The 26,108-nt window shown below is 37.8% G+C and overlaps 6 protein-coding genes across 8 annotated transcripts; 5 read left to right on the top strand and 1 right to left on the bottom strand.

Annotated features, from left to right (window-relative positions):
* The first annotated feature begins 784 nt into the window (after positions 1–784).
* On the top strand, positions 785–2,196 carry LOC108950243 (proline-rich protein PRCC). Its single transcript, XM_026838313.1, has one exon. It carries the CDS (start codon positions 822–824, stop codon positions 1,713–1,715), a length of 894 nt encoding a protein of 297 aa, XP_026694114.1. The 5' UTR covers positions 785–821; the 3' UTR covers positions 1,716–2,196.
* On the top strand, positions 2,121–4,069 carry LOC100184275 (DTW domain-containing protein 2-like). Of its 2 annotated transcripts, none has more exons than XM_002131590.5 (4): positions 2,121–2,332; positions 2,633–3,005; positions 3,329–3,457; positions 3,949–4,069. In XM_002131590.5, exons 1-4 carry the CDS (start codon positions 2,253–2,255, stop codon positions 4,048–4,050), a joined length of 684 nt encoding a protein of 227 aa, XP_002131626.1. In that variant the 5' UTR covers positions 2,121–2,252; the 3' UTR covers positions 4,051–4,069. The 2 variants fall into 2 exon arrangements, with proteins under 2 accessions (XP_002131626.1, XP_009861275.1); XM_009862973.3 differs by having other exon boundaries at positions 2,186–2,328.
* Positions 4,070–5,186: 1,117 nt separating this feature from the next.
* Positions 5,187–6,747, top strand: LOC100179486 (NADH dehydrogenase [ubiquinone] flavoprotein 1, mitochondrial). The gene has a single exon (XM_002131602.5). The coding sequence runs from the start codon at positions 5,211–5,213 to the stop codon at positions 6,582–6,584; it is 1,374 nt and encodes a 457-aa protein (XP_002131638.1). The 5' UTR covers positions 5,187–5,210; the 3' UTR covers positions 6,585–6,747.
* LOC100181899 (CCR4-NOT transcription complex subunit 10) lies at positions 6,745–14,524 on the top strand. 2 transcript variants are annotated; one of them, XM_018815410.1, is made up of 15 exons: positions 6,745–7,008; positions 7,289–7,413; positions 7,859–7,983; positions 8,343–8,432; positions 8,765–8,973; positions 9,391–9,487; positions 9,873–10,044; positions 10,326–10,495; positions 10,857–10,949; positions 11,257–11,369; positions 11,826–12,043; positions 12,493–12,632; positions 13,080–13,136; positions 13,680–13,912; positions 14,261–14,524. In XM_018815410.1, the coding sequence occupies exons 1-15, from the start codon at positions 6,775–6,777 to the stop codon at positions 14,459–14,461; spliced, it is 2,277 nt and encodes a 758-aa protein (XP_018670955.1). In that variant the 5' UTR covers positions 6,745–6,774; the 3' UTR covers positions 14,462–14,524. The 2 variants fall into 2 exon arrangements, with proteins under 2 accessions (XP_018670955.1, XP_002131645.1); XM_002131609.3 differs by having other exon boundaries at positions 11,254–11,369.
* A 1,892-nt stretch (positions 14,525–16,416) lies between these two features.
* zf(c2h2)-13 (zinc finger protein) lies at positions 16,417–17,730 on the top strand. Its single transcript, NM_001078390.1, is given in 1 exon segment — positions 16,417–17,730. A coding segment is annotated over 1 exon segment (906 nt). The 5' UTR covers positions 16,417–16,538; the 3' UTR covers positions 17,445–17,730.
* Positions 17,731–19,294: 1,564 nt separating this feature from the next.
* Positions 19,295–25,580, bottom strand: LOC108950240. Its single transcript, XM_018815402.2, has 12 exons — positions 25,334–25,580; positions 24,850–25,057; positions 24,357–24,530; positions 23,992–24,192; positions 23,551–23,709; positions 22,728–22,927; positions 22,319–22,457; positions 21,921–22,021; positions 21,402–21,634; positions 20,742–20,924; positions 20,107–20,455; positions 19,295–19,881 (listed from the first exon to the last, which is right to left on the bottom strand). The coding sequence occupies exons 1-12, from the start codon at positions 25,422–25,424 to the stop codon at positions 19,295–19,297; spliced, it is 2,625 nt and encodes an 874-aa protein (XP_018670947.1). The 5' UTR covers positions 25,425–25,580.
* Between the last annotated feature and the right edge of the window lie 528 nt (positions 25,581–26,108).

Here is a 26,108-nt window from a genome sequence, read left to right as displayed (position 1 = left end):
ACGTATCTAGAGCGACGAACAAAGCTTTCCATGACGTATATGCAAATGAGGGGGGCTTCCAGATGTATATATTGTATATGTGGGGCGCCCTCATGTTTAGACGCCTGTTTACTACGGAAATCCTAGTATATGTACCAATGTAATCAATTTAATTTGTCTGTTTTATTTTGATGGCAGAGAATCAAAGATAAAACTTTAAAACAGAGTCAGTATATAAACACTACAACGACGGTCTGTGGTTAAAACGGAATCTGGCATACGCAGTAGAAAGTTTAACGGCGTTTTTTTATTTATTTTTTATGTTTTTACTGGTTGTACAAACTTTGGTGGGCAGCTTAGAGTTAAACACGGTGTTCAATATGACTTAAAAAGTAATCTGCGTTCTAGTCGTTATAATAATGCTGCCATTCTGGTAGAACCGTTAGCGCATCACATAAATGCTTGCCGCGAACATTTATTTGTCGGCACTTAAAATTTTGAAATCTTGAATTGTCTAATACTCTAATATCTTTAAAATTTGAACATTAATTTTGGGCTGCTGTTAATTTTTGTAACAACATTTTCTCGGCAACACTGGTCTATTCGTACGGTTAAGGATTCTGCCACAATAACAGTAGTGTTTTGTATGGGCATCTGACAGTCTGACACTGACTGTATGGTTTGTTTTGGTTCGTTATTTGTTATAACGTCAATAAAGAAGTTTGTTCTCTGTTGTATCTAGAATTTAGGTTCATTAAAATAAAATTGAAAAACAGACATTTCTTGTATTCTCGTATATTTTAGTACCTTATTCTAAAATCAGCTTCTGTTCCAGGTTGAAAATGTCGTTAGGTCTTGTTATGTACGACAGCTCTAGTGATGAGGATGAAACAACGGAGATGGGAGGAGTAAAGTGCGTTGTTTCGAGCCATAAGCGGAAGATCCTCGCTCCTATGAGGGGAGTGGATTCTGATGAGGAAGAACTGTCATTAAAAATGAAGAAAAAAGATGTTGCTCCTAAAGTTGGATTGTTCGCGAAACTCCCGGCTCCCAGGAACACGATCGGGAGCGGGAAACAAACAGAACGACCTCTCATCCCTCATGTCTTCCGGAGAAAAGAAGAAATCAAGAAGAAGGCACCGGTTGAGGTGAAAACGATTAAAAAAAAGAGAATTGAAGAAGAAAGCGAATCAGAAACAGAAGAAGAGTCGGTTTCCTTTTTTTCTTTTGTTGACAAAAAAGAAAAAGAAGAGGAATCGACTCCTGATGTTGACGTACCTTCCCCTACTAAAGTGTTGCCTAGTGTTGACAGCAATCCAGAGTTACCTGATATTCCGGTTGAAGCTCCAGCAGCTCCTGTGGAGATCCAACAAGTTGACAAACATGATGAACAAGCTTCAACAGCAATTCCTGAAAATTTCCAAAAAGACGAAAGTTTTTTGAGAATCCAAGGCAAAAAGTTTCGCAACGAAAAAATAGAATTTGTTGATTACAACGCAGACTCAGTTCTCGCAGGGAATAAAGAACTTCTGTTAAAATCGATTTCAGAAGAAAAGAATCTAAACCGACAATCGCATAGCAAGAAAAACAGTAACCAGCCTTCAGCGACGCAAAAACGTAAATCCCAGCTTACCTATTTGATCCACCAAGCACAAGAACGAGAAATAGAGCTGAAAAATGCTTGGGCGGCTGGCAGGGCTTCCAGGCAAGCTACAAGGAACAAATACGGATTTTGATTTAAATTTTTTAATTATTTATCAAAACTTTTGTTTTCCTTAGCTTTTCTTGTTTGAATTAATTTAAATCATAGGCGCCACTATTTTATAGTAAAATCTTGGGGCTACCTTGTTACAATACAGTTATATTAGTAAATCCAAAAGTAATCGTGGGTCTGTCACACCCTGATTATCGTATTTTATATGTTTAATATAAACTGCCCATGATTCTCTGTGTTGGTGTCAACTGCAAACCATGCCTCAATTAGCTTAATGTTTATTACAGTGCATGTATTTTCTGTAGTTAATGGTTTATATTTACAAAAATAACCTTTTAATATTGTACTGGAAATCTGAGACTTACTCATTACAGTTGCTTTGCACTGTTTAAGCATTTGTATTAAACCATCACACATGAACTCACAAATATTTAATGCAAGTTGCCAAGACTTGTTCGAAGACCAAGTTAAACTCTCCTTCATAATATTTTTACCAACTTTTATTCTTTATTGAGGTTGTTAGTTACATGACAATGGTAGCTTTATGACCAAATAATGAATGGACAACGATGATTTCTTTGACGCTTTTAACGATTGGGATGATTTGACGCAGAAGCGTGAACAATGTCTAAGATGTGGGTGAGTGGTTTGTATGAGGGGTCTTGCATGGCGGGACAACGATAGTCGTAATAACACAGGGGTTCTGTTTCATACACCTTGTGCCCGCTTACGAGTTACCACAAACGTACCTTAGTTATCCTTTCATGGCCGGGCGACGACAGTTGATTTTGTATGTTGAGGCATGCCAACTTCTGATTTTGGCCAGAGTTGGCCTATTAACTGAATTTTGATTAGCTGTAGTAGATTTTTTTTACTCCAAGTATCCTTTATATGATTTCCACTTACGTTTAAATGTAACAAAACATTAAATGTTCCCAGCCGACCAACAACAGTTTGCATCTGCTCCCATCTTCCCATTGATCCGATCCAATTAAAACGATCCCGTCTTCACATCTTGCAGCATCCCAACGAGGAGAATCGGCCATTACACACCGTGTCTATTCTACGCTCAGCACTTCATACTGACTCTTGCTACGTATACAAAGGGAAATCATTCTCACAGCAAAAATACCCGAACCTACATCAGGTGTTTAAAGCAGACAATACAGTGCTGTTGTATCCGTCGAAAAATGCGACAAAACTTGACGACTTGAAGTTCAATGGTTGTTGTAATGTTGTGTTAGTTGATGGAACTTGGAAGCAAGCTTCATCCATGTTTGCTAGGAATCCTGTGCTGGATACTTTGACTAAGGTGGGTAAAGTGAGGTGAATCAATGTAATTTATTTATCCTGCTGTAATCGGGGAATTGACAGTCATTATAAAACGGGTGTTCTGTTTCATACACCCCATGCCATTAGTGACCACTAGGTTAAAGCAATTGCCGTTAAGTGTCTTGCCCAAGGACACAATCACCCATAATGGTAGGTTGGTAGCAGCGATGAACCCGTAACCTCTTGGTTAGAGGCAGGCGCGCTAATCACTGTGCCGTGGCGCCAGGAACATAAACTGATAATTTCTTATTCATTGTCAATGATTTCAAATTAAGTAGCTTATTATAACAAGTCACTTTCCAGGTACAAATTGAGGCCCCATCCATAAGTGAGTACGTGGTACGCACACAACCCAATGATAAATGTCTCTCCACTGTAGAATGCGCTGCCATTGCTTTGTCGCATACTGAAGATGATTTGAACTTAAAGGAGGTGAGTAGTTTGAGTGACTGGCTTATTACTTCAACATTGTATATGCACATTATATTCTATATGGGTGAGGTCCTACAGTAAGGCATACCATGGGACCTGGGGTTTAAGCCAGAGTTGGCCCATTACCCCAACATTGTATATGCACATTCTATTCTATATGGGTGAGGTCCTACAGTGAGGCACGCCATGGAACCTGGGATTTTGGCCAGAGTTGGCCCATTACCCCAACATTGTATATGCACATTCTATATGGGTGAGGTCCTACAGCGAGACACGCCATGGATTTAGGCCAGAGTTAGGCCCAACACTCAGGCAGCTACAACCCATAAGTGATCACTGGGTTGCAGCAATTACTGTTAGATGCCTTGCCCAAGGACACCCACAATGGTAGCAGCTTTGAGCCGTAATGTCTGGTATAGAGACAGGCGCGTTAACCACTGGGTCTTGAATTTAGTATTATATAACTTATAACCCACACACATATTATACAGGTATTGTTGAAACCACTACGTGCGATGTGTCAGTTCCAACTCAACCATGGAGCTGTAGTTCATCAAAGCAAAGAAGCTGTGGCTAGATCTAAGATGCAATGAATAAATTTGGATTTTATAGTTTTGTTTTATTGTGAATGAATGAATGTAACTTATTTATTCTTGCGTGGCGGGCCAACGATAGTCCTTATAACAGGGATGTTCTGTTTCGTACACCTTGGCCTGCTTACGAGTTACCACAATTGGCTGACAATTTGGACAACCCATTATGGTCCACTGTATGTATGGACCAGAGATACTGAAAAGTTGTTCAAAAGAACTGGTGGAAAGACAGAACAAAGTTTTCTTTTTAAATAGTTTTGGATCAAAAGGTAGGGCTTCAAATGGTAGTATTATTCCTGATATGCATGGCCGCGAGAGGTCATGGGAGAGCAGGGTTGTTACGTAACTCGCGAAGATGTTGACAGATCAAAGTAGGGCATTGTGTTTGGGCGTTGATGACGTAATAGCTCGTGACGTGTCGCGCAAAACCGCGTCCCGACGATATAAGACGGTCAAAGGCAACACTCCGTGCAAAAATTGATGCATTAAACAAGGTTTTATTTTTAAATATGTTTTAATTTGTGTTCGCGTCATTTTAGGCTTGAAAAATTTCTGATGACGTCGGCAGGTGGCAGTGTCAAGTAGGAAACCGGTCGCTTGTCTTGAATTGTTACAACCTCAGATTGGTTTGCAAATTGATATTTCAGTTTAATGAAGGACGAGTTTAGATGTGGTTTCTGTCTTTATATTGAACTACTGTAAGAAATATTGTAGCTTAAAACTGGATTAGAATGTAAAGCCTTGCGCAATACAAGTTTTACTATTGATATTACTGTAGATTTATCGTAAATAAATGGGTAATTAGGTCAAGTAGTCAAATTATTTTAATTTGGATTTGTAGTTTACATATTAGCTGTAATATTACTTTTATTTGTTTAGGAAGTTCATAATATACCAACAAACTATAGATTATTCATTTTTTTAATTTTATTCATAGTTTTGACACAACTTTGTTGTAAATGTTGTTTAGAGTACGTTTGTTAAATTACTACGACCTTCGTTATTACAAACGAACGAATAAATAAAGTTGAATATATATTAATAAGAAACATGTTTAAACAGTTTCACAATAATAATAAATTGCCCAAAAATCACCTTCAAAGTTATATTCAATCTTTTTTTTATAAATTTCAGTGGGATCTTCGTTAAGTTGATTTAAAATGTCGTTATCGCGAATATTATTTTCAAGACCTCTTGTTCAATGTAGTGTGGTGGCAACACAAGTTAAAACCTTCAGCAATGCTCCATTGAAGGACCAGGATAGGATCTTCACCAACCTATATGGGAGACATGACTGGAAACTGAAAGGGGCAATGCAAAGGGGGGACTGGTATAAAACCAAGGAGATAATATTGAAAGGAAATGACTGGGTGTTGCAACAGATTAAGGAGTCTGGGTTAAGAGGGCGCGGCGGGGCAGGTTTCCCTACTGGCATGAAATGGAGTTTTATGAATCGACCTCCAGATGGTAGGCCAAAGTATTTGGTCGTAAACGCTGATGAGGGGGAACCTGGTACTTGTAAGGACCGAGAAATCATGCGGCATGATCCTCATAAGTTGATTGAGGGATGCTTGGTGGCTGGTGTGGCTATGGGGGCTCGTGCCGCTTATATTTATATAAGAGGGGAGTTTTATAACGAAGCTTCGAACTTGAATGTCGCAATAAAGGAGGCTTATGATGCTGGTCTTATTGGGAAGGATTCGTGCGGATCTGGTTACGATTTCGATATTTTTGTTCATCGTGGAGCAGGTGCTTATATTTGTGGAGAGGAAACTTCACTGATTGAAAGTTTGGAAGGAAAGCAAGGCAAGCCGAGGTTGAAGCCACCGTTCCCTGCAGAGGTTGGTGTGTTTGGGTGCCCGACAACCGTGGCTAATGTTGAGACCGTGGCCGTGGCACCAACTATTTGTCGTCGCACACCACAGTGGTTCGCTGGGTTTGGAAGGGAAAGAAACACCGGGACAAAACTGTTCAATATATCGGGGCATGTTAACCATCCCTGCACTGTAGAGGAGACTATGAGCATTCCTATGAAGGAATTGATTGAAAGGCATTGCGGGGGTGTAAGGGGAGGATGGGATAACCTTCTATGTGTTATCCCTGGTGGTTCATCTACACCACTTCTTCCTAAGAATATTTGCGATGATGTTCTCATGGATTTCGACGCTTTGGTTGAAGTTACGAGCGGTCTAGGAACGGCTGCGTTGATTGTGATGGATAAAAGCACTGACGTGATCCGTGCAATTGCCAGGTTGATGGAGTTCTATAAACATGAGTCGTGTGGTCAATGCACTCCATGCAGGGAAGGAGTGACATGGATGAATGATACGTTACAAAGGTTCACAAGGGGTGACGCAGATCCTGAGGAGATCGATTCGTTATGGGAGATATCTAAGCAAGTTGAAGGTCACACCATATGTGCGTTGGGTGATGGGGCAGCATGGCCAGCTCAAGGTTTGATCCGACACATGAGACCAGTGATTGAAGAGAGAATGAAAGCCTACCACCAAAATAAAGGACAAGCTAAAATTTAAAATTGAACTTTTTGTTGTTTTCTGTATTTGTGAATGAAAATTTCTCTTGTTCAAATTTCAAATATTTATTCATCTTGCGCTAATAGTTCACTTGGTGTTAAAATCTCAAGAAAGTTGTGTTTTCCACAATTGAACATCAATATCTTATGTTTTGTGCTTTAGATACATAGGTTAAACTGAAGTTACAACAATGAGTGAAACTGCAAACAAACCGAACGTTGCTTACAGCGAGGACGAACAACAACTTGCAACCAACGCTCACAACTTCTTTAAACAGAACCAGTTCGATTCAGCGCTGGGTTTGCTCAAGAAATTGAACAAAACTCATTCGAACGATGTGTGTTTGCTGCACAACCGAGCGCTCACGGAGTTCTGTAAATCTGGGAAAACGAAATCAATTGAATTTAGAAGAACTTTATCGAAAGTAAGTAAACAATGGCCAGCTTATAAACAAAACTATATTGTTTATAAAATTCAATTATAGACTTGCATTTGCTCTTTAGTTTGGCCAACAGTTCTTCTATTAAATTATTTTGGGATTTTTACATTCCAAAGCCAAGGAACAGCAAAAGAATCTCCCAATAAAAATATTCCCCCAAAAAATAATGACTACAAATGCGTAAATATTAAAACACGAGAGTATTGATAACTTTTACAATATACCCCTCAAACTTACAAACCCCCTAACTTTTACCCCCCCTTAGTTACAGAAAGCCCTCCAACAATCCCACAAAGATGACGAAGACCTCGTGATCAAAGGGGAGAAAGCCAACCATGCTACCCTTCATTATAACCAAGCCCTGCTGTTGTTTAATATACATCAATACAGGTATTGTTATTAACAACCCTTGGTGTAAATCATAAACAAAACAACTAAGTAAACTCGCGATGGACTTAAATTATTTAAAGTGTTGTGACTGCACTGTGAGCTTTGGTTTAAAATATCATTAATAATTTAAAAGGGGGAGGCTTGTTGTTGTGGTTCTACACTAAAGTTTCCAACATTGCATCGTCTTTTTGACTCCTTAAGTAATTTGGGGCCAGCGAAGAATCTGACCACTGCTTATTAAAATGCTTAAATACTAACACCTAAAATTGTATTGCCTAATTTTTGGGCGCTTGTTTTTTCCCTATGAAGACACATGAGTTTTATACGCGAGTATAAAATAAAACCTTTCACAGCACTCACTTTCAACCTGGTATCCTCACTACTTTGAATGTAACTTTGCACCCCAACACTAACTTTTTCACATAATTTTTTCTTGAATTTTCAGCGAGGCCGAAATAATTCTTGAAAAACTGTTGCAAAATCTTGATGTTTCCGATGAGAAGTTTCACTTAAGTGTTGTCCTGTTGTTGGTTGAATGTTATCTTATTAACTGTAATACTGTTAAAGCTGGTGAGTTGTGTGGTTTCTGATCACCGGACTAACTGTACAGTTTTAATTCAGCTATAAATGTTGTTTTTTCTGTCCCAACCTTTTTCATCACAAGAAGCAATTTTAAAAGCAGAAATATATAGGTTATGAAACTTATTGGCATTAGTGAAGTCTTGCCAAATGAAATGTTGGTGTTGATAGGTCTTTAGTTACATTAATGTATTTGGCAGACGAGCAGTTCTTAATTGCTGGTAGCAACAACAACAAAACAAAATAAAAGTCCAAAAATATATCTTGATTTGAAACACATTTTAGTCAGCAATGTAACCTTATCTGTAAAACAAAGTAATATATATTTCAAACCTAACAAACTTCCCCAGAGAATTGCATCAAACAAATCCAAACCACCTACATTGAACCAAATGAAGAATCTACAAAGAAATCATCAGAAGATAAAACACAAGGACAAGGTTATTATGGATTTTTTGTTGATTTGGACAGTTTTATAAGATTTACTGTTTAAATACAAGTTTTATATGCATAGGGTATAAGATAAATGTATTTTGTTTTCTGTAAAAGTTTTTTTTTATAAAATTACTTTTCATTGTGTAAATTCGAATGCAGCTTCACCTCACCTACCGATAAAGCTTCCAGCATTTCCAAAAACCCTTTATTTTTTATTTATTTAAAACGCTCCAGACTTTTTTGTTGACATTTTGAGATTCAATCAAATTTTTTTAAAAATTTCCAAGTTTTATGCCAACGCCATTTTGTTGTTACCTAACAATGGCCTTTATTGCAGCACTGGGTGAATTGTCACCTAACCAATTGGAATCCTTGCGTAACTACATACCTCAGTTGAAGGCTTGTTGTTATTTAAAGCAACGATCGATCAAAGCTTGCAAACGTGAAATTAAAGTTTTAACAACAACCACAAGCAGTAACCAACAGCAGACGCCTAATGTTCCGAATATTACAACTGTGTTTCTCAAAAGTAACTTTGAGTATGTGGTGAGTGAACTAACATAGTGTGTTATGTTTTTTGGTGAAATCTGGGGTGATATTGTTAGTTACACGTATCGGCTCCTGTGGTAACATTATACTCATACAAACATAAGTGATAAACTTTGGTAAAAGCAAGAAAGGCAAAGTGTTAGTTTCTTAAAATTCTATTAGTTGTAATGTTTACCGTTAAATGCAGTGTTAAATATTTGAGGTTTGGCACCCATGGTCACGTGAACTTCTATGAAACATCCTTTAATTTAACTTTTCTTTTCTAACCATGCATTCTTAATTCAGTATTTTTCCAATTATTTACATTTCATTATTTTGTTAGAACTAATCCTGAATGCAGTCTAGGGTTTGTTGTCTCAAACTTAACCTGTTTAACTTAGCGCCCCATACATTTAATAACATTCCCTTTCACAGAGATGTAATTACCACAAGGCTTATAAACTGCTGGGGAGTTCCCCTAACATGGGAGAGAGACAACAAAACATCAGTGCAATGCTCGATAATAACTTGGGTGAGTCGTGTTGTTTGTAGCGATGGTGGCAGTTCTGTGGTGGAGTGGTCAGGTGTCTGTCTCTAGAGTATAGGGTACTATGTTCGAGGCTTGTCCGTGTCACCATTGTGGGCGTGTCTTTTGAGAAGGCAGTTAACACTGATTGCTCCAACCCAACTTTTTATAAGCCATACAGAAAAACAATCACCCATAAAGTTACGTTTGTGGTAACTTGTAAGCGGGCACGAGGTGTTTGGAACAGAACACCCGTGTTATAACGACTGTTGTTGCCCCGCCATGCGAGGATAAATAAGTTACTGATAGCATCCCTAGGTGGTTGAGTTGGCTTATTTTAAAGTTAATTCACAAATGCAGTTTATTATTTATCGCACATATTTATATTCAGCTGTCATTTACTCAAGTATGGGGAAGTACCACTTGGGGAACTTTTACATGGAGAAGTCATTGAAGGAGAATGAGAGTTGGTTGAACACATCATTGAAACAACATAACAATAATAACGGGGGAGGGAATAAAGCAAATTCATTCCCAATCTCAATACTGCATATGAATAAGAGGTGTGTATGTTTCATCAGTGCTTTTGAGTCTAGTGCTGTGGCTGAAGGGATAGGCTCTTGCATTGTCAATGAGCAACTTTGTGTTAAATCCCAGGTCCCATGGTGTGCCTCACTGTAAGACCTCACCCATTAATAGCAATATCAGTGCTTGTAAAAGACTGAGACACAGCGTACCTAAATTACATAAGACTCCCCATTTAACTATCAAACCCCATCTTATACCCCAACCCCGTTCAACCCACAAACCTTAGTTCACCCACTAAACCCCCTATATAACCCAGATACGAGCTCCTGTACAACCGTGGTATCCAGCTTCTCCATGGTGGGGATCCAACTTCAGCGTTTGATTGTTTCATCACAACAGCCAGTGTTTATCACACAAACCCAAGGTTATGGTTAAGGTTGGCCGAGTGTTGCATACATAAGTATACGAATCAACATGAATCTGAAGGTGGGTTAGAATGTACGGGATATACTAGCATTATATAGTGTTGCAAGCATATAGGTCAGCATGAACCCGAAGGTTTGTTCTTGATTTAACTAGGTTGGATTTAAACTGACAAACACTACTGCTTATATCAGGGAGGGGTAAGATGGGACATGTTGTCATTCTCTTTACTCGTCCCATTGTATCCTTACATCTCTTTAGAGCATTGTTAATTGTTTGAAACACGATAAAGAAATATTGGATATTATGTAATAACTGTCCCATCTTACCCCGCAATAATGTGTCTCACAATGCAGTTTACTGGAACATATATTAACTTAAAGTTTTGTATAACATTTGTTCTTTTTACATTATTTCTATACAGATTCACCGAAGCGTAAAACACCAACAAGATGTTTTAATAAAGTTGGATCGAGCGTTCATCGTAAAGTTGTTGTGTGTTCCAACCCCTCCCATGGTCAGTATTTGTGGTTGCACTGTTTCATTGCAACTATATTCGCCCTATATACAAAGGTGTATTTAAGGGGTTGATATGGTCCAATTTTTTTGGAGGAAAATAAAGCATGAAACAACCACGTTTCAATACACCGCACGCCTGGTTTCACATACTGCGTAAGAAATGTTTTCACAATAAAGTTCGGCCCATTTAGAATTTCCTGGATACGTCTCTGCTTACATGCATCTAAATGTAGAAATATACGAAAAAATGTTTTTTTGAACAAAAATATGAGATATTTTAAAACTTATACCATCAATAACAGCAGGTCGCACGTCGAACACAACATCAGCCACCCCCACCATGGAGTTTGCGTTTATATGTCTTTCCAATGCTCTTATTATCATGGAACGTGAGATGAAACATGGGGGATGTTTGCAGGTTAGTGTATTAAGGGTAGTGGGTTCAAATCCCAGTGATGACTCTTTAAACTACCATAATGTAGGTTCATACTTGTTTTAGTAAATTTTGGATAACATTGATACATTTTGGGTAATGGGCCAGATACAAGGTACTTGACAAGAACCTTACTCAGATAGAATGGACATTGTTAAAATGCACTCATTTGAATAGACACATAGCAGCGTGGTAAAAGGTATTTTAAATTAAAAACTTGGCTGCTAAAACAAACATTCCACCCTTGCGTTACTTGTATGTTTAACTGACAGGGTCAAAGGTTCTTGGTTCAAACCTCACGCGTGGTAGTTATTGCAATCATACCAACACTACTATGGCCCGGCATATTGTTACAGAACACTCGGGTTTAACCACTGTCGCTGTCTTGCCGCGCAAAGATGAATAAATTACATTCATTCACGTCATAATCTCCATTATTAGAAAACACACAATGAAGTGAAGATACTCGAAGAGAAGCTCAGTGATGTCACAATAGCTTGCCTCCCTAGCCCTCCAGTGGTTGGAACACGGATATGTTATCTCTATGCCTCGATATTATGCAACAGCGCGTTTGTAGCTCTTCACCTCGGCAATGCAAGTGTGGCGTTACAACACGCAGCTTGTGTGCTGAACTTGCCCAAGATATATGGATCTCATAGGTTGGTGGCAACCATGTGTTTGGTTATATAAGTATATTAGAATATATCTTACTCTTGTCTCATCTAATACTGAGGACGTTGCAGTTTCAGTTAATCAGCTTTAACCATCCTCAGTGTTAGATGAGACAATGTATCTTACTATAATACTTAAAATATTACAAGCTGGTCTTTCTATAGTAACAGCCTTATAGTTAGTGTTACATAATATATAGTGAGAATCAGTCTCATTATATGAATGAATGTAACTTACTTTATCCTCGCATGGCCAGAAAACAACAGTCGTTATAACACGTGTTTTCATACACCTCGTGCTCGCGTACGAGTTACCATCTATGTTACTTGGTGAGCAATTTATTGGAGGCATTTTTTTCATGTGTGTGACATAGTGATTGTTATATAAACACCATGGGCTTATATCTTCCCACTCAACCCAGTATCACTTACACCAGATACCTTGCAAATATGTACGCTGGTGAAGCTCTTGTAGTTCTCGACCGAATATCAGAAGCCATCCAACATTTGCAAGTTGACAAGATAACCAATGTTAGTTGCGCTGTGGCTGAAAGTGGAAAGAGATCACCTTTGTCAGGTGGGTGGGTTTACTATATATTGGAACTTCATTGGTTAATGTGGCGAATGAAAAATGCCTTGAAATTCACCCATTTTTTCGTAAAATTCTCATATCTTTTTCATTTCGTAAAGATATTGATTTTCAGGTTTGGGGGTGTAATATATGACGTCTAATGGTGTGAGAGAGGGTCTCTATAACTGGGTTAACATATAACACAGCTATGTAGTGGTCTCATACCAATCCTTAAGCAGGAGATCGCCTTCTCATGTGTTTAAAGTACTCATTTAGAAATAAATTTTTTTAAGTCAAATATTCAACCTGTTTAAAGCTTCTTCACAAACTAAATAATGAACGTGTCAATCGTTATTATGAACAGCACAATGTGAGAAGTTTTCAGTTACATTAAATGTTGTATGTGAAAAGCATTAGCTGTATAGGTTACTTACATTGTATTTTGTAATTCAGACGATGGCAGCAACAAGTCTGGCAATGGAAACGATGAAACACGGATTTGTAAACCATGTAAAGTGTTGACTTTAGTTGTATGTCTGGTAATACTGTTGGGTTTATAAGTGGACATTTCCCAACCATGATTGCTGTTTCAAACACTATTAAACATTGGCGCTAAACCTTATTGACACAGGGGAGACAGGGATAGTTACACACACAATTCTGTGAAACAAATCTAACTTATTGGTTGTAATATTTACTGATTAATGCAGTGTAAAATTCTAGGGTTTGCCTGCCCACCCTGCCACCCCAGGTTTGGTGCCTAATGCCCTGGTAGTAAATTTGCACATTAGCATAAACCTCTAACTTACCAAATAAATTAACATTTCTTCTTCGTTTTAAACAAAACATTAAATACCCCTATATTATGCCACTTAAACTTAGTGGCTTAGTTGTGTTGAGCCTAAAACTGTTGTGTTAAAGAAATGATATCATTCCTTTATTTTACAGCTAGTTGCTTGTAACATCAAGTATATCAGTATACTACATTTACCAACATTAACACATCCACTCTATTTACCAAGTAAAATTAACCCACCCCCCTACATTCCACAGCTATTTGTTTGATTGACAACCCCAAGCACCCATACCCCCCAAACACCGCCACAGCTCACGCACATATGATGCTCAACCTTGCTGCTTGCCATTGCCTGAGGAGCGAGAATGAAAAGTCGATCAAATTGCTTCAACAAGCGGCTAACCTTATACCAGGGAAGTCCCCTAACCAGGGACTAATGCTAGCTGTGTATTTGAACTTGAGTAGCGGGAATATCAACAAAGCTGTGCAGGTGGGTAGGGTGGCTGTAACTTGTTTATCTTTGAGTGGAGGGGTAATGACAGTTGTTTCATACACCTTGTTAAGTTAATGACAGTCGTTATAACACAGATGTTCTGTTTTATACACCTCATGCCTGCTTACGAGTTACCACGTATGTAACTTTATGGTTGGTTGTTTTTATGTTTGTGTGATTGTTTTTCTATGGCAACCACTGGGTTGGGGAAATTACCTTTAAGTGTCTTGCTTGAGCATAGGTAAAAGACATCACAAAATTGCCAGAAGATCTCTTTCAGTCATAATATGCATGGTAAAAACACCATATTTATAAAAATCTTAAAATTCATAATTCCATTTTCAGATTTTGCAGCATAATGATCCATTGTTAAAATTTGACCAACCGTTAAGTGACAGGCCAGGTAGCATGGCTTCTCATGGTGACAACCACGTGACGGGTGTCACTCATGTGGCAAGTGTCACCCACAAGCCAGGCAGCATGACACCTGACAGAGTTGTCAAAGCTGGAAAATCTGACGGAAAAAATAAACGAAACCGTCGCTAAAGTTTCGACTTAAAATTAACAGCGGTGAAATATATCAATAAAGAACGTAAACTATTAAACTAATTACTTGCGTTTAAACTGAGGGTGTCTGGGAAGGTTTTGGAAGCGCTGTGTATTTGGCAACGAGAAAGTGTCTGTAAATTATGAAAGGATGTAGGCCTAACTTGTTTGCGGTTGATAATTTAGACAACCTAAAACAAATGAATTGATAGGTGTTTGCTTGAGTGGTTGAGGTTAGTTGTCCTCACTAGGTGGATGTTTATACGCCTCGCGCCAGCTTACGAGTTACCATGTATCTTACTTAGTGGGTCATTATTTTTTTGTGAGTTTTTTCTATATGTAGCTGATAATTTGGACAATCCATTAGTGACCACTGGGTTGGAGCAATTGCCGATAAGTGTTTTGCCCAAGGGCGCATACGCCCACAATGACGAGCCCCAGCATTGTTGATAAATGCAAGTACAGTATTGTTATAACATGGGTTACAGAAAACGATTAAAGCGCATACACGTTAAGCCAGCTGGCTAGTTGTTATCGTTACACAATAAACAATCATTATGCATTAATTGAAATTTGGTTTTGCCAATTATAATAATCATATGAAAAATTCATTGTTACCAGAGTCCGTATATAAGGACTCTGATTGTTACGAATGATATTATCAAAGTATTAGCAAGAGATTGCCCAGGTGAGTTGGTTAAAAATTGAACGGCAACATTAATACAATTTTAGTTATTGGTCATCACTGTTTTGAGAAATGGCGGGAATTTCGGAAACATTTTGGCAAAATGACGATGGCGAATATATTTATTGATTACGTCGAGTTAGGAAAGAAACGAAATGAAATAGTGCGCAGGCAGCATATTATAGCAGGACAAATAGGAAATAGGTAACTTTTTATATGTGTTTTAAGTTATAGATATCCTTTAAAACCAGTTTAATTAATAAAACGTCCGTAATAATAAACATTAAAGTCTAAATAGTATAAACACAACAATAACAACATTGTTTTGGGGAACATAATTCAATACTTTAGTATACCAAGTGCCAGTTTTATAGCGATAATTTTCGATGTTTGAGTGCTGCCATGATTATAAAATTTGCACACTCTACTAATCACATTGCGTTAACTCTATTTATAAAATAAAAAATACTAAGATATATAAAGGCTATCTATAAAATATTTTTATGACTTAATATTTCTAATAAAAATTCAAGGCTCGCTGTAATTGCTCCAACCCAGTGGTCGTCTAAATTATTAGTCGTACGAAAATGAAATACCATAAAGTTGCATACATGGTAACTCGTAAGCGGGCACAAGGTGTATGAAACATACGGATATCATATCAGGTGTTACCTTAACCTCCTTTAATTTGCTGTGTATTTAATAGAACTTGTAGTACTTCATAACATAACAGGAAATTCCAGAGTTGCACCAACATTAACACACCCACTTGCTGGTGACAAGCCATGTTAATGCAAAACTAGCATGAAAAATCTTAAATATCGAGAAAATATGAACAGCAGTAAAAGATGTATTTACCCGAAACCAACGACAAGAATATACTGAAGTTTTACCAGTTAATTTCATCCTGTACTTTCCTAACCACTACCTTACCTTATTTTGTTTTTCTGCCAAATGTTCATGTAATGGTGTGGTGACGGTTTTTTCAATATTTGTTTTGTTAATTTAAAGTGAAGTTGGTTCAATTTATTGTTTGTGTTGCCTAATAGCACGAAACACTGGGTATCTATTGTGTGCATAGCCATGTACTTGATTAATCCGTAATTTACATTCTAAATCATTGTTTTAATCTAAAACCGTTTTTAATTTGATAAATTAAAAAAGACACAAAAGAACAGGAGTTTTATGTAATATTTCCATTAGTCTTATGTCCGGCTGAAGTTATTATTTATATTGTACATATTTTCTTTCAGATTACGTAGGTCTTGAGTATTAAATTACAGGTGTTATCTAAACCTTCTTTGATTTGCTGTGTATCGTGGTGTATTTCATTTTAAACTTAAGGATTTTGTAATAACTCCAACAATTAAGTGTCAAGCGAAGTTGTAAAGAATGTCAAACGTCACTTCAAAGTCAATGTCAAAGAAATTCTGTGAAAAAAATGAAGAAAAAGGTAATTGCTGCAAATACTGCGACAAAGTATTTCGTTTTCCTTCAAAGCTTGTTATTCACTTGAGAACACATACTGGAGAAAAACTTTTTCAATGCGATATTTGTGACAAATCATTTACAATAAATGGTAGCTTAAGACGTCACCAAAAAGTCCACACTGGTGAGAACCCATACACGTGCAATATTTGTGACAAACCGTTTACTACAACTAATAGATTAAACACTCACCAAAGAATTCACACTGGTGAGAAGCCTTACAAATGCGCCTTTTGTGACAAATCTTTTTCTGAAAGTGGTAGCTTAAGATGCCACCAAAGGGTCCACACTGGTGAGAAGCCATACAAATGCGACATTTGTGAAAGGACGTTTTCTGAAAATGGTAGCTTAAGAAGCCACCAGAGAGTTCACACTGGTGAGAAGCCATACAAATGCGACATCTGTGACAAATCGTTTGTTCAACAATGTCATTTAAGAAGGCACCAAAGGGTTCACACTGGTGAGAAGCCTTACAAATGCGACATTTGTGAAAAATCTTTTGTTCAAAGTGGTAACCTAAAAACCCACCAAAGGGTTCACACTGGTGAGAAGCCATACAAGTGCGACATTTGTGGAAAATCGTTTTCTGATGGCAGCATCTTAAGAAGTCATCAAAGAACCCACACTGGTGAGAAGCTACACAAATGCAACATTTGTAAAAAATGTTTCGGTGAAAATAGTAAATTAAGAAGACACCAACGAGTTCACATTGGTGAAAAGCCATACAAATGCGACATTTGTGAAATATCGTTTGTTCAAAGTTGTAACTTAAGAAGGCATCAAGGAATTCATGGTGAGAAGCCATGTTAATGCAAAACTAGTATGAAAAATCTTAAATATCGAGAAAATATGAACAGCAGTAAAAGATGCATTTACCCGAAACCAAGACAAGAATATACTGCAGTTTTACCAGCTAAATTCATCCTGTACTTTTCTAACCACTACCTTACCTTATTTTGTTTTTCTGCCAAATGTTCATGTAATGGTGTGGTGACGGTTTTTGTTACAAGCTTAATATGTTGTTACATTTTTAATATTTGTTTTGTTAATTCAATGTGAAATTAGTTTTATTTTTTGTTGGTTTTAATATTTTATTTCAGATCATGTAGGTTTTAGAATATTTTAGGTTTAAAAATGTCTAAAAGTTAAGTGTTTTGCCCAAGGACACCCATGCCGACAATGATAACAGCATTGAGCCTTGACCCTGTAACTACTGGGCTAGGGGCAGGCCCGCTAACCACTGCAAGTTCATCTCGCCCTGATCCACCACTCCTACTGTTGGGTGATTCACACTAACAATTTTTAATTACCATAAAATTTATCTCTTCGGTTACAACCACGAAGACATTTAATAATTAAAACAACAAGGAAATAGAAGTTAACTAATGAACGATAGTCATTGAAATAATAAACCCACTGGTTTCATGGTTTTTATTAATGTATAAATGGATAGATAGTCGAAAAATGCAAAAGTGAATTGTCTACAGTGTCAAAAACATATCCTGGTGTGTAAAAAACATTTAACAAAAAGTGTGATTGCTTTACAAGCTTGTTCAGTTCTAATCTATCTCATTCTAACAACATTCTCCACACAGGTGCCCACCATACTGGAAATTCCCCCTTACACGCATCATTGCATCATTTACAGTGAATGGGGTACCTTGGTATGCAGCACCACTTGCATCAATGCCCACTACTATGGGTAAGTAGGTGTTTCAATGTTGTGGATAAGTTTCCGTTGCTCTCATCTGTTTCAGTGTTGAAATGTTAGAAACTGTATTAAAGCCTATCACTCGTGATCATATGCATATGTGTCCTTGTCACCACACTGCAACCATTGTGGGCGTATGTGTCCTTACGCAAGACTGTTTAACAGCAAATGGCATGCCCCAGCGGTCACTAATGGGTTGTCTAAATTATCACCCATATAGAAAAAACAATGAGCAGACACAAGGTGTATGAAACAAAACACCTGTGTTACAACGACTATTGTTGCCCTTGCCACACAACCTTAAATTTTCAAATGTTTCCTAACTGTTGAATTCCATGAAACACACATTTCCAGATTTTTGTAAATTTTATTTACTACATACCTGGTTAATACATTTATAGTTAGTCTATAATAACAATACTAGCATTTGAACTTTATCATTTTATATAAACAAGCTAAAACTAATCTACACACTAAATACATAAATCTCAATGTATAATTAAATATTTAAACTGGAAATATAATTGAAATCTCTTTAAACTGCCAGGAGAGTTTTTAACAAAATTATAAAATGTAATCTATGCTTAAAAGCAGAATTACAAAACTTTATCGATAAATGGCGAGACTATTTAGCGGTACAAACAACAAAATGTAACAGACAAAATTCAAGTCTAACTCATTGCATAAGAAAATATATATCTATATATATATTATAATATCTATATATATATTTTGGCCTAAATGGCATTGTCAGTCTTCTATTCAAAAAAGACTTATATTTTCTAGGGAATGTGAGATTAACTATCCTTGCCTTGACTACATTTTAGTTCACACCTATGGTGTCCTACATATAATCTTGTATGTTACTTTCATTTATCCCTGCAAAGGGAATCCAGCCCTGGACGTGATATCTCTCATAAACGTCCATGTTGGCGATGCATGGCAATCATTACATGGAGCCTGTACCAAACCCTTTCTCTAAACATTTAAGCAAGGTTGTGTAAGCATTGTTAAACTCCTTGTTAAGTTTCCAAGCCTTTGTGTTCTTAACGTACATCCCGTTTTGTGGGTTATGTACCAATGGCCAAACCCCATCTTCCCGGAACGGAATAGCCGGCCCCCCAAAGCAATAATTCTCACCTAACTCAAGGTCATTATGGCAATCATGCCCAGTAAGGTTCATGCATGTCAACCCAGCTGTATACTCAACAGGCACTTTCATTTTAACGATCTTTTTCTGGTTCGCGATTTCAAGAAACCGATAATAATGCGATATCTCTGGAGTTGGGTTATCTTGTGTCTTCTCGCCAACAAATGGTGTGCACTGGCTGCCCCCTTCCCCTTGGTATACGATCTCTATAATTGCTTCAATTGCCTTTTGCAAGTCAGTTACAGGAAACAGGGGTTGGTATAATGAACTTATTGGGATACTTCCTGACCCTTCACTATTAAGGCTTGGCTCTGCTGGGTTTGTAATATCAGGTTGGTCCTCCGGATTGTTCCATTGGTTCATATCCACTTGTTTTGAGACATCACCTACATAGGCGGAATGTTAGGGGTGTCAGGAAAGCTATGTTCCCCAGTTTTTGAAAAAGGGGTAACATGAAGGGTTTTAGTGTATTAATGAATTTCTTGTCCGTTTTTTTTGCGGAAGAAACAGGCACACTGGTTGTTGGGGTAATGGGCCAATTCTGGCCTAAATCTTAGGTACCCTGGTGTGCCTCACTGTAGGACCTCACCCATATACAATAAAACAATCACCTGTAAATATTGTTGGTGATTGGTTAGCTGAAGGGTTAGCAAGGGCGTTTTTCTGAGCGCAAGATTCCACCATAGCCGCAAACAAAGCTACCCTGAGATAAAAAGCCCCAATAGTGTTTGTGGGTTTGTTTGACAACTCTTTCAAACTTTTAACAGAGAAATCATAAATCAGGTCCCACACTATATCTGACGTTAGATTTTGATTCATTGCTTTTTTAAGCGGGGATTTTCGTTTAAACCGAACTTTTTGGTAATCGTTCAACAATAGTCTCATGTTCTTAGATGTGGGAGTGTCTCTTCCTGTTTGTGTTGACAAAAGCTTCCACATTTCTGCCATTGAGTGAAATATCTGGAATTGACGATAAATGTTTGGGTGTCTCATCTGTTGCTACCAGGCATAATATTATCTATTGCTGGTCACATGAAAGACATATAATGGGCCTACTCTGACCTAAATTCCAGGTCCAATGGCGTGACTCCACCCATATAGAATAGAATGTGCATATACTATGTTGGGTAGGCCAAGCTAGATACAGGCCAAGCTAGATACACATGCAGCATCACCATCTACCACATATCTAATATACTTTATTCGTTAATGAACCTCTGGGTGCACATCAACTACCAACCCTCACCTTCTGTTCTTGCTCAGTTGCTGGTGTTTCAATCTTCGCAAACAAGTCGCGTGCCAATCCCAGCGACAACGGCTCGATTGACACGTAGACGCCGGGCATTAAGTCAAAGAACGTTCCACTGCCAAGTGGGGTTGGGTATTGTGGAAGTAACGCCATGCTTGTCAAGTTAACTACACCTCCAACCTAGTAAGTGAGTCGGTATAAATTGAGTATATACCGCTGATAATGTAATGTAAGTAATTGCCAGTAAGTGCTGATATGAATTAAGCTTTCACCAAAGCGGTAACATTAGGGGTGACATTAGCCAAACTATATCTGTCTAAATATCCCTTCCTCTACTGCATTTTATAAAGGTTTGGCGCCTATGCACCCAGTGTATAATACACGATCCACTTAAATAAAGTTAAGTGACAGTGTCATCAATTAAAATTGGGTAAGCCTGCCCACCCTACCTCCCCATGTGTGTTGCCTTTACACTTTTCTTACCCACAGTCTGGTCACAGAGTTAATAATGTTAGTGTTGTGTACGGTAAAGTGTGTTGCTGTGTTAGTTCACAAATATATAATATAGTGTAGGTTATAAAACTACTGTTATAGTGTCATAATATAAATGGTGTGCAGTTTGTGGCTTTTACGCCCAATATAGAGCTTTATACTCACAGAGTTAATAAGATTAGCTGCCAGCGACATATGAAGCATCTCTTCCACAAAGACCGACTTTATAATCCCAGCAACTTCAACGTTTCTACCGAATTCTGTTTGCAAACTCAACCATGCAGTTACATAAGGGGGTATAGTGGTTAACTCAGTGATGATTGCCGCTTGACCCAACCGTTGGAGCTCAGTTATTTTAACAGGGATGGTTTCAGCAGCGCAGGAGAATAATGTATCGCCTGTGGAAGGTGATTGTGGTTTATGTTTTAGCATGGACATATATCTATGTTACAAGGCTGATGTGTAAAAGCTTTTATGTTTGTATTTTGCTGAATAACTAAAGCAACAATCACAGGTGTTGTGTTGCAATTTCAAAATTTGTTTGTATTTTAGTATTCCTGTACATAAATTAATGTAACTTATTTATCATCGCATGGTTGGGCAATGAAAGTCGTTGTGTTCTGTTTCATACATCTCGTGCCCGAGTTACCATGTATGTAACTAAGCCATCCATAGACACCCTACCTGTAGGATCTCCAGGATAACTATACGGCATTCCATTGTCCATCCAATTTTTGATCAACTTTTTTCTACTCGCTGATAAGTCACGCGTAACCGGCATGTGCCTGTATATATGATATCTATAAATTAGCTCCTTCGGTATAAAAATGGTAGTTTTGGGCCAAATTTCTAATTTATATACCTTGTGTCTGCTTACGAGTTACCACGTATGTAACTTTGTGGGTGATTGTTTAATGTTTGGCTGACAATTTGAACAACCTATTGGTGAACACTGGTTTGGAACAATTTCCGTTAAGTGCCTTGCCCAAGGACACATACACCCCAATGGTAGCAGCATCAAATCTCTGAGTGCTTTGCCCACTTCATCAGTTTGTTTTTAATATTAATTACAATATCTTTACCTTGGATCTGAGATATTTAATTCAAACATCGCGTATTCCAACATAGCTTTATTTTTCTTGATGTCTTTGTATGAATGCAAGTCTATTATCCCATTCTTCCACATAACAGGGTACAGGTTGTAATATTGGATGAAAATATCTGCAGGGTGTGTAATGTTAATAGTAGGCGTATGATCTTTGGATGGAATTACATCCAAAACCCTGTACTTTAAAGTTACCCCCCCCCCGTGAGAGAATAAATAAGTCTGCTCTTTCGTTGCTAATTCCCTTATCTTTACTGTTTAAATTAATCTGATCTTGGTTACTGTACTTGAAGAGATAAATAAAAGTTATGTGGTACACCAATGTTTATGTAATAAATGTATGAAACATGGGGTGGAATTTACACCCAAACCCGCCCAGTATTTACCTCTAACATCAAACCATGTTGGTTTATCTTTTACTTCAACTTCATCATAAACCTTAATAATGGGTTGCAGGGTTCCAATGTTAACTATCTTGCTTCCATCATTCTCACATTCTGCTTTCTTGGGATCTCCTGCTGTGGCTGATGGGTTGAAATAACAAACTGCCTTCTTTAAGTTGGTTGGTTCAATGGGGTCCAAATATCTGGTAGGTTGGTGTTGTTTATTGGGGGGTGTTTTGGGTCCAAATATTTGATAATTTAAATTGTTTATTAGGGGTTTAGGAATAGTCAGCAAACTTGTTTAACACAGGGGAGGCAGGAATAGTTAGACACAAGCCTGTGAAACAAATTCTGTGAAATAATAATCAGTAAGCATTACAAATATGATTGTGTGCTGACTATTCCTAAACCAAAAAAAATGCATAAAATATGCATAAAATGCATAAAATATTTTGTTACCTCTTATATAGAAAACCATCAAACATTACTACAGACATAAACATAACATTAAGGCTATCAATTAAGAGGCACCAAACGTGGGGTGGCAGGGTGAGCAGGCCAACCCTGGAATTTCTGCATTAATTAGTAAACATTACAACCAATAAGTTAGATTTGTTTCACAGGATTGTGTGTCTAACTATCCCTGCCTCCCCTGTGTTTATAATGGTTTGGCGCCTTAATTATCATGGTGTGGTGTGCCTATATATTATTGCTATTTTCAGAACATATAATAAAAATAATATATTAGTGCTATTTCAATTAAAAAAAATTGGCTATGTTCATATATTTATGTGTACATAGTGTCATTGGTAATGTCCAAACTCACTTATAAAACAACCTGACCACATATAGTTGGCCATCTAATCCACAACCTCGTGGGTTGCCTGGGTTCTTGACGGCTGTTACATCTACTGAGGTTCTTCCATTTGTATCCGTAGACATTGGTATTGTCATTGATATTGCATCAAGGGGTACGGATAGTTCACTGTAATGGTGGGATGTTATAATGGTACACTGGTATAATTGTCTAAGAAGCAAAGGGTATTGGGTTTGAGGCTTGATGATGCTACCATTGATAGCCCTGGAACACATACACCCGCAATGGTAGCAACATTAAGCCTTGAACTTGTATCCTCTGCAATACAGACAGCTAAGAGAGCAAACAAATTACATCACTCATACAACAGCCAAAGTGAGCCTTACTTAGGTTATATTCATCCACCTATAAATACCACAACATAATGTTTCACACTTTTACATAACTTACTTAAAACAAGTTGCCCGATTACAATCCGTGGAACTATCAGCAGCAATCACCCCAATCTCCATAGTTGCCCCAACTACTGGTTCACCAAAGCTTGTAACAAACGCCCCATATGTGGATGTTTCACCGACATTCAACCGAATCGCAAGGTTTGTTGTCAAACCTATTTGTATCCCATGTTCGGGTTCCATTGCAATTATTGTCCTGCGTAAACAGAATATATATGTTTGTTCATCCTTTTTAATACGATAGTGAAGATCAAATAATTAAAACAACAAAAAGAATGGAATTAGCAGAAAAACGAAGGTCGTTAAAACACACTAATGTAAATGGGTTAACCGTTGTTACAAGTGGTAAACCTTACCCACCTTTTCCCTGCTTTATCCTCAGCATACAGAACAATCCTTGACATTGAGACATCAGGTTCGGCTTCAACAAGAGTCACACTGACCACGCCCCCAAATACATTGTACCACGCCCCCTCAGCTAGAGGGAGGGGTCCACCATTAAGTAATGGTGTGATGCAATTTTCTATTGATTCTCTACAATAACAATGTAATGTTATAAACCATAAACTTTACCTCGCATCACTGTGGCAATATAATTGCAATGGGAGCTAAACCTACCACGACAATTCGCTGCATGCCTGTTTTTGCAAACTTTAATATCATAAGCACTTTTTTAAATACTTTAAATTTGGCAGTTTTTCTGTATTTAGTAGCCAATAATGCTTTATTCCATGGCCTCTGATAAATTTCATAGTCAGTATATGTAATTATATGATGTCATTTTAAAAAATACATTGAATTTATTTAAAACAGCCATGTTTCTTATCAGATCAGTTGATCATATGAGACTCACACGCAATTTGTTTCCAACACTCCAACGTGGACATCACCAGGGATATCGAAGTTACCGTCCACTTCTCCCTCAAAACTCATGCATACATCTAGATACAACTTCTCTGCTGTCTTATCATAATACATTGAAGCTGGGCCAAGGTTGGGGTTTGTGGGTTGGAGAAGTCGGCCTCCCGTCACTTCTAATGGATCGAGGTCAGATGTCAAACCTGTGTTGTAAGGTGTTATTGTATTCGCAAGAATATTAATAATGTTATAAAGCAATATATATTTATGTCAGATTTTTAAACTTTTGTAAAAAAATCATGTTAGCACCTGCAAACCTAAAATGCCTAATTTGAATTATTTAATCAATTCTGTGAAATTAATACAGTGTGTGGGTAGGTGTGGCTTTTGGCTGGTTTGGCACAATAACTCATACACCTCGTGCCCGCTTACAAGTTACCCTGTATGTAACTTATGATTATCCAAACCACACAACGCACCAATGGTCCCAGTGATCCGTGCCATGTGTGAGTACTGATCATATAAATCAAGTAAGAAACGAATTGACAACGTATCGGCTGAATTGAACATGGTTTTGTAATATTCGCTCTCCCATTCTATGTCTGTCAGTTTGCTGTAAAATGTTTGTGTTAGTTGGTCATTTTAGTGACTTATACATGGTTGCCACTCCCATGCTCACAGTCGAGTTGCTGAAGCTATTGTAGTGTGTGGATAAGCAGGCATGACTTTTGGTTGGTTTGGTCATTTATATCCTTGTGGGTGGAAACTTGAGTGACTTATCCATGGTTGCCACTCCCATGCCCACAGTCAAGTTGCTGAAGCTATTACAGTGTTTGGATAAGCAGACATGACTTTTGGTTGGTTTGGTCATTTATATCCTCGTGGGTGGAAACTTGAGTGACTTATCCATGGTTGCCACTCCCATGCCCACAGTCGAGTTGCTGAAGCTATTGCAGTGTGTGGATAAGCAGGCATGACTTTTGGTTGGTTTGGTTATTTATATCCTCGTGGGTGGGAACTTGAGTAACTTATCCATGGTTGCCACTCCCATTCCAAAATATTAAATGTGAGTGCATGAGGTGATGTTGGAATATGAGACTTAAGCCAGAGTTCACTCAATACCCCAACATCAAGCATGTGTATGTATATTGTTCAAATTAACAGTGGGACCAGTGTGGCTCCATCCACAATGCAGTCCATAAATCTTGCATCCCCACCTTTAAATCTTCCATACCACAATGGGGTAACCTCTGG

This window comes from Ciona intestinalis, unplaced genomic scaffold (genome assembly GCF_000224145.3).
Source record: "Ciona intestinalis unplaced genomic scaffold, KH HT000074.2, whole genome shotgun sequence".
NCBI lineage: Eukaryota > Metazoa > Chordata > Ascidiacea > Phlebobranchia > Cionidae > Ciona > Ciona intestinalis.
The sequence above is the reverse complement of the archived record's forward strand: the minus strand, read 5'-3'. Positions and strand labels throughout refer to the sequence as shown.

Bases quoted from the DNA above. Each gene is read 5' to 3' on its own strand.
- LOC100184275 (XM_002131590.5), top strand. From the start codon at position 2,253: ATGGACAACGATGATTTCTTTGACGCTTTTAACGATTGGGATGATTTG. The intron at 3,006-3,328 runs GTGGGTAAAGTG...GTCACTTTCCAG, and splicing joins TGCTGGATACTTTGACTAAG to GTACAAATTGAGGCCCCATC. The intron at 3,458-3,948 runs GTGAGTAGTTTG...CATATTATACAG, and splicing joins ATGATTTGAACTTAAAGGAG to GTATTGTTGAAACCACTACG.
- LOC108950243 (XM_026838313.1), top strand. From the start codon at position 822: ATGTCGTTAGGTCTTGTTATGTACGACAGCTCTAGTGATGAGGATGAA.
- LOC100179486 (XM_002131602.5), top strand. From the start codon at position 5,211: ATGTCGTTATCGCGAATATTATTTTCAAGACCTCTTGTTCAATGTAGT.
- LOC100181899 (XM_002131609.3), top strand. From the start codon at position 6,775: ATGAGTGAAACTGCAAACAAACCGAACGTTGCTTACAGCGAGGACGAA. The intron at 10,950-11,253 runs GTCAGTATTTGT...CATCAATAACAG, and splicing joins GTGTTCCAACCCCTCCCATG to CAGGTCGCACGTCGAACACA. The intron at 13,137-13,679 runs GTAAAGTGTTGA...TACATTCCACAG, and splicing joins AACACGGATTTGTAAACCAT to CTATTTGTTTGATTGACAAC.
- LOC108950240 (XM_018815402.2), bottom strand. From the start codon at position 25,424: ATGTTCAATTCAGCCGATACGTTGTCAATTCGTTTCTTACTTGATTTA. The intron at 22,928-23,550 runs GTGAGTTTGGAC...CCAACCTACCAG, and splicing joins GTGGTCAGGTTGTTTTATAA to ATATTTGGACCCCATTGAAC. The intron at 20,456-20,741 runs GTGAGGGTTGGT...CGTCAATTCCAG, and splicing joins CAACTGAGCAAGAACAGAAG to ATATTTCACTCAATGGCAGA.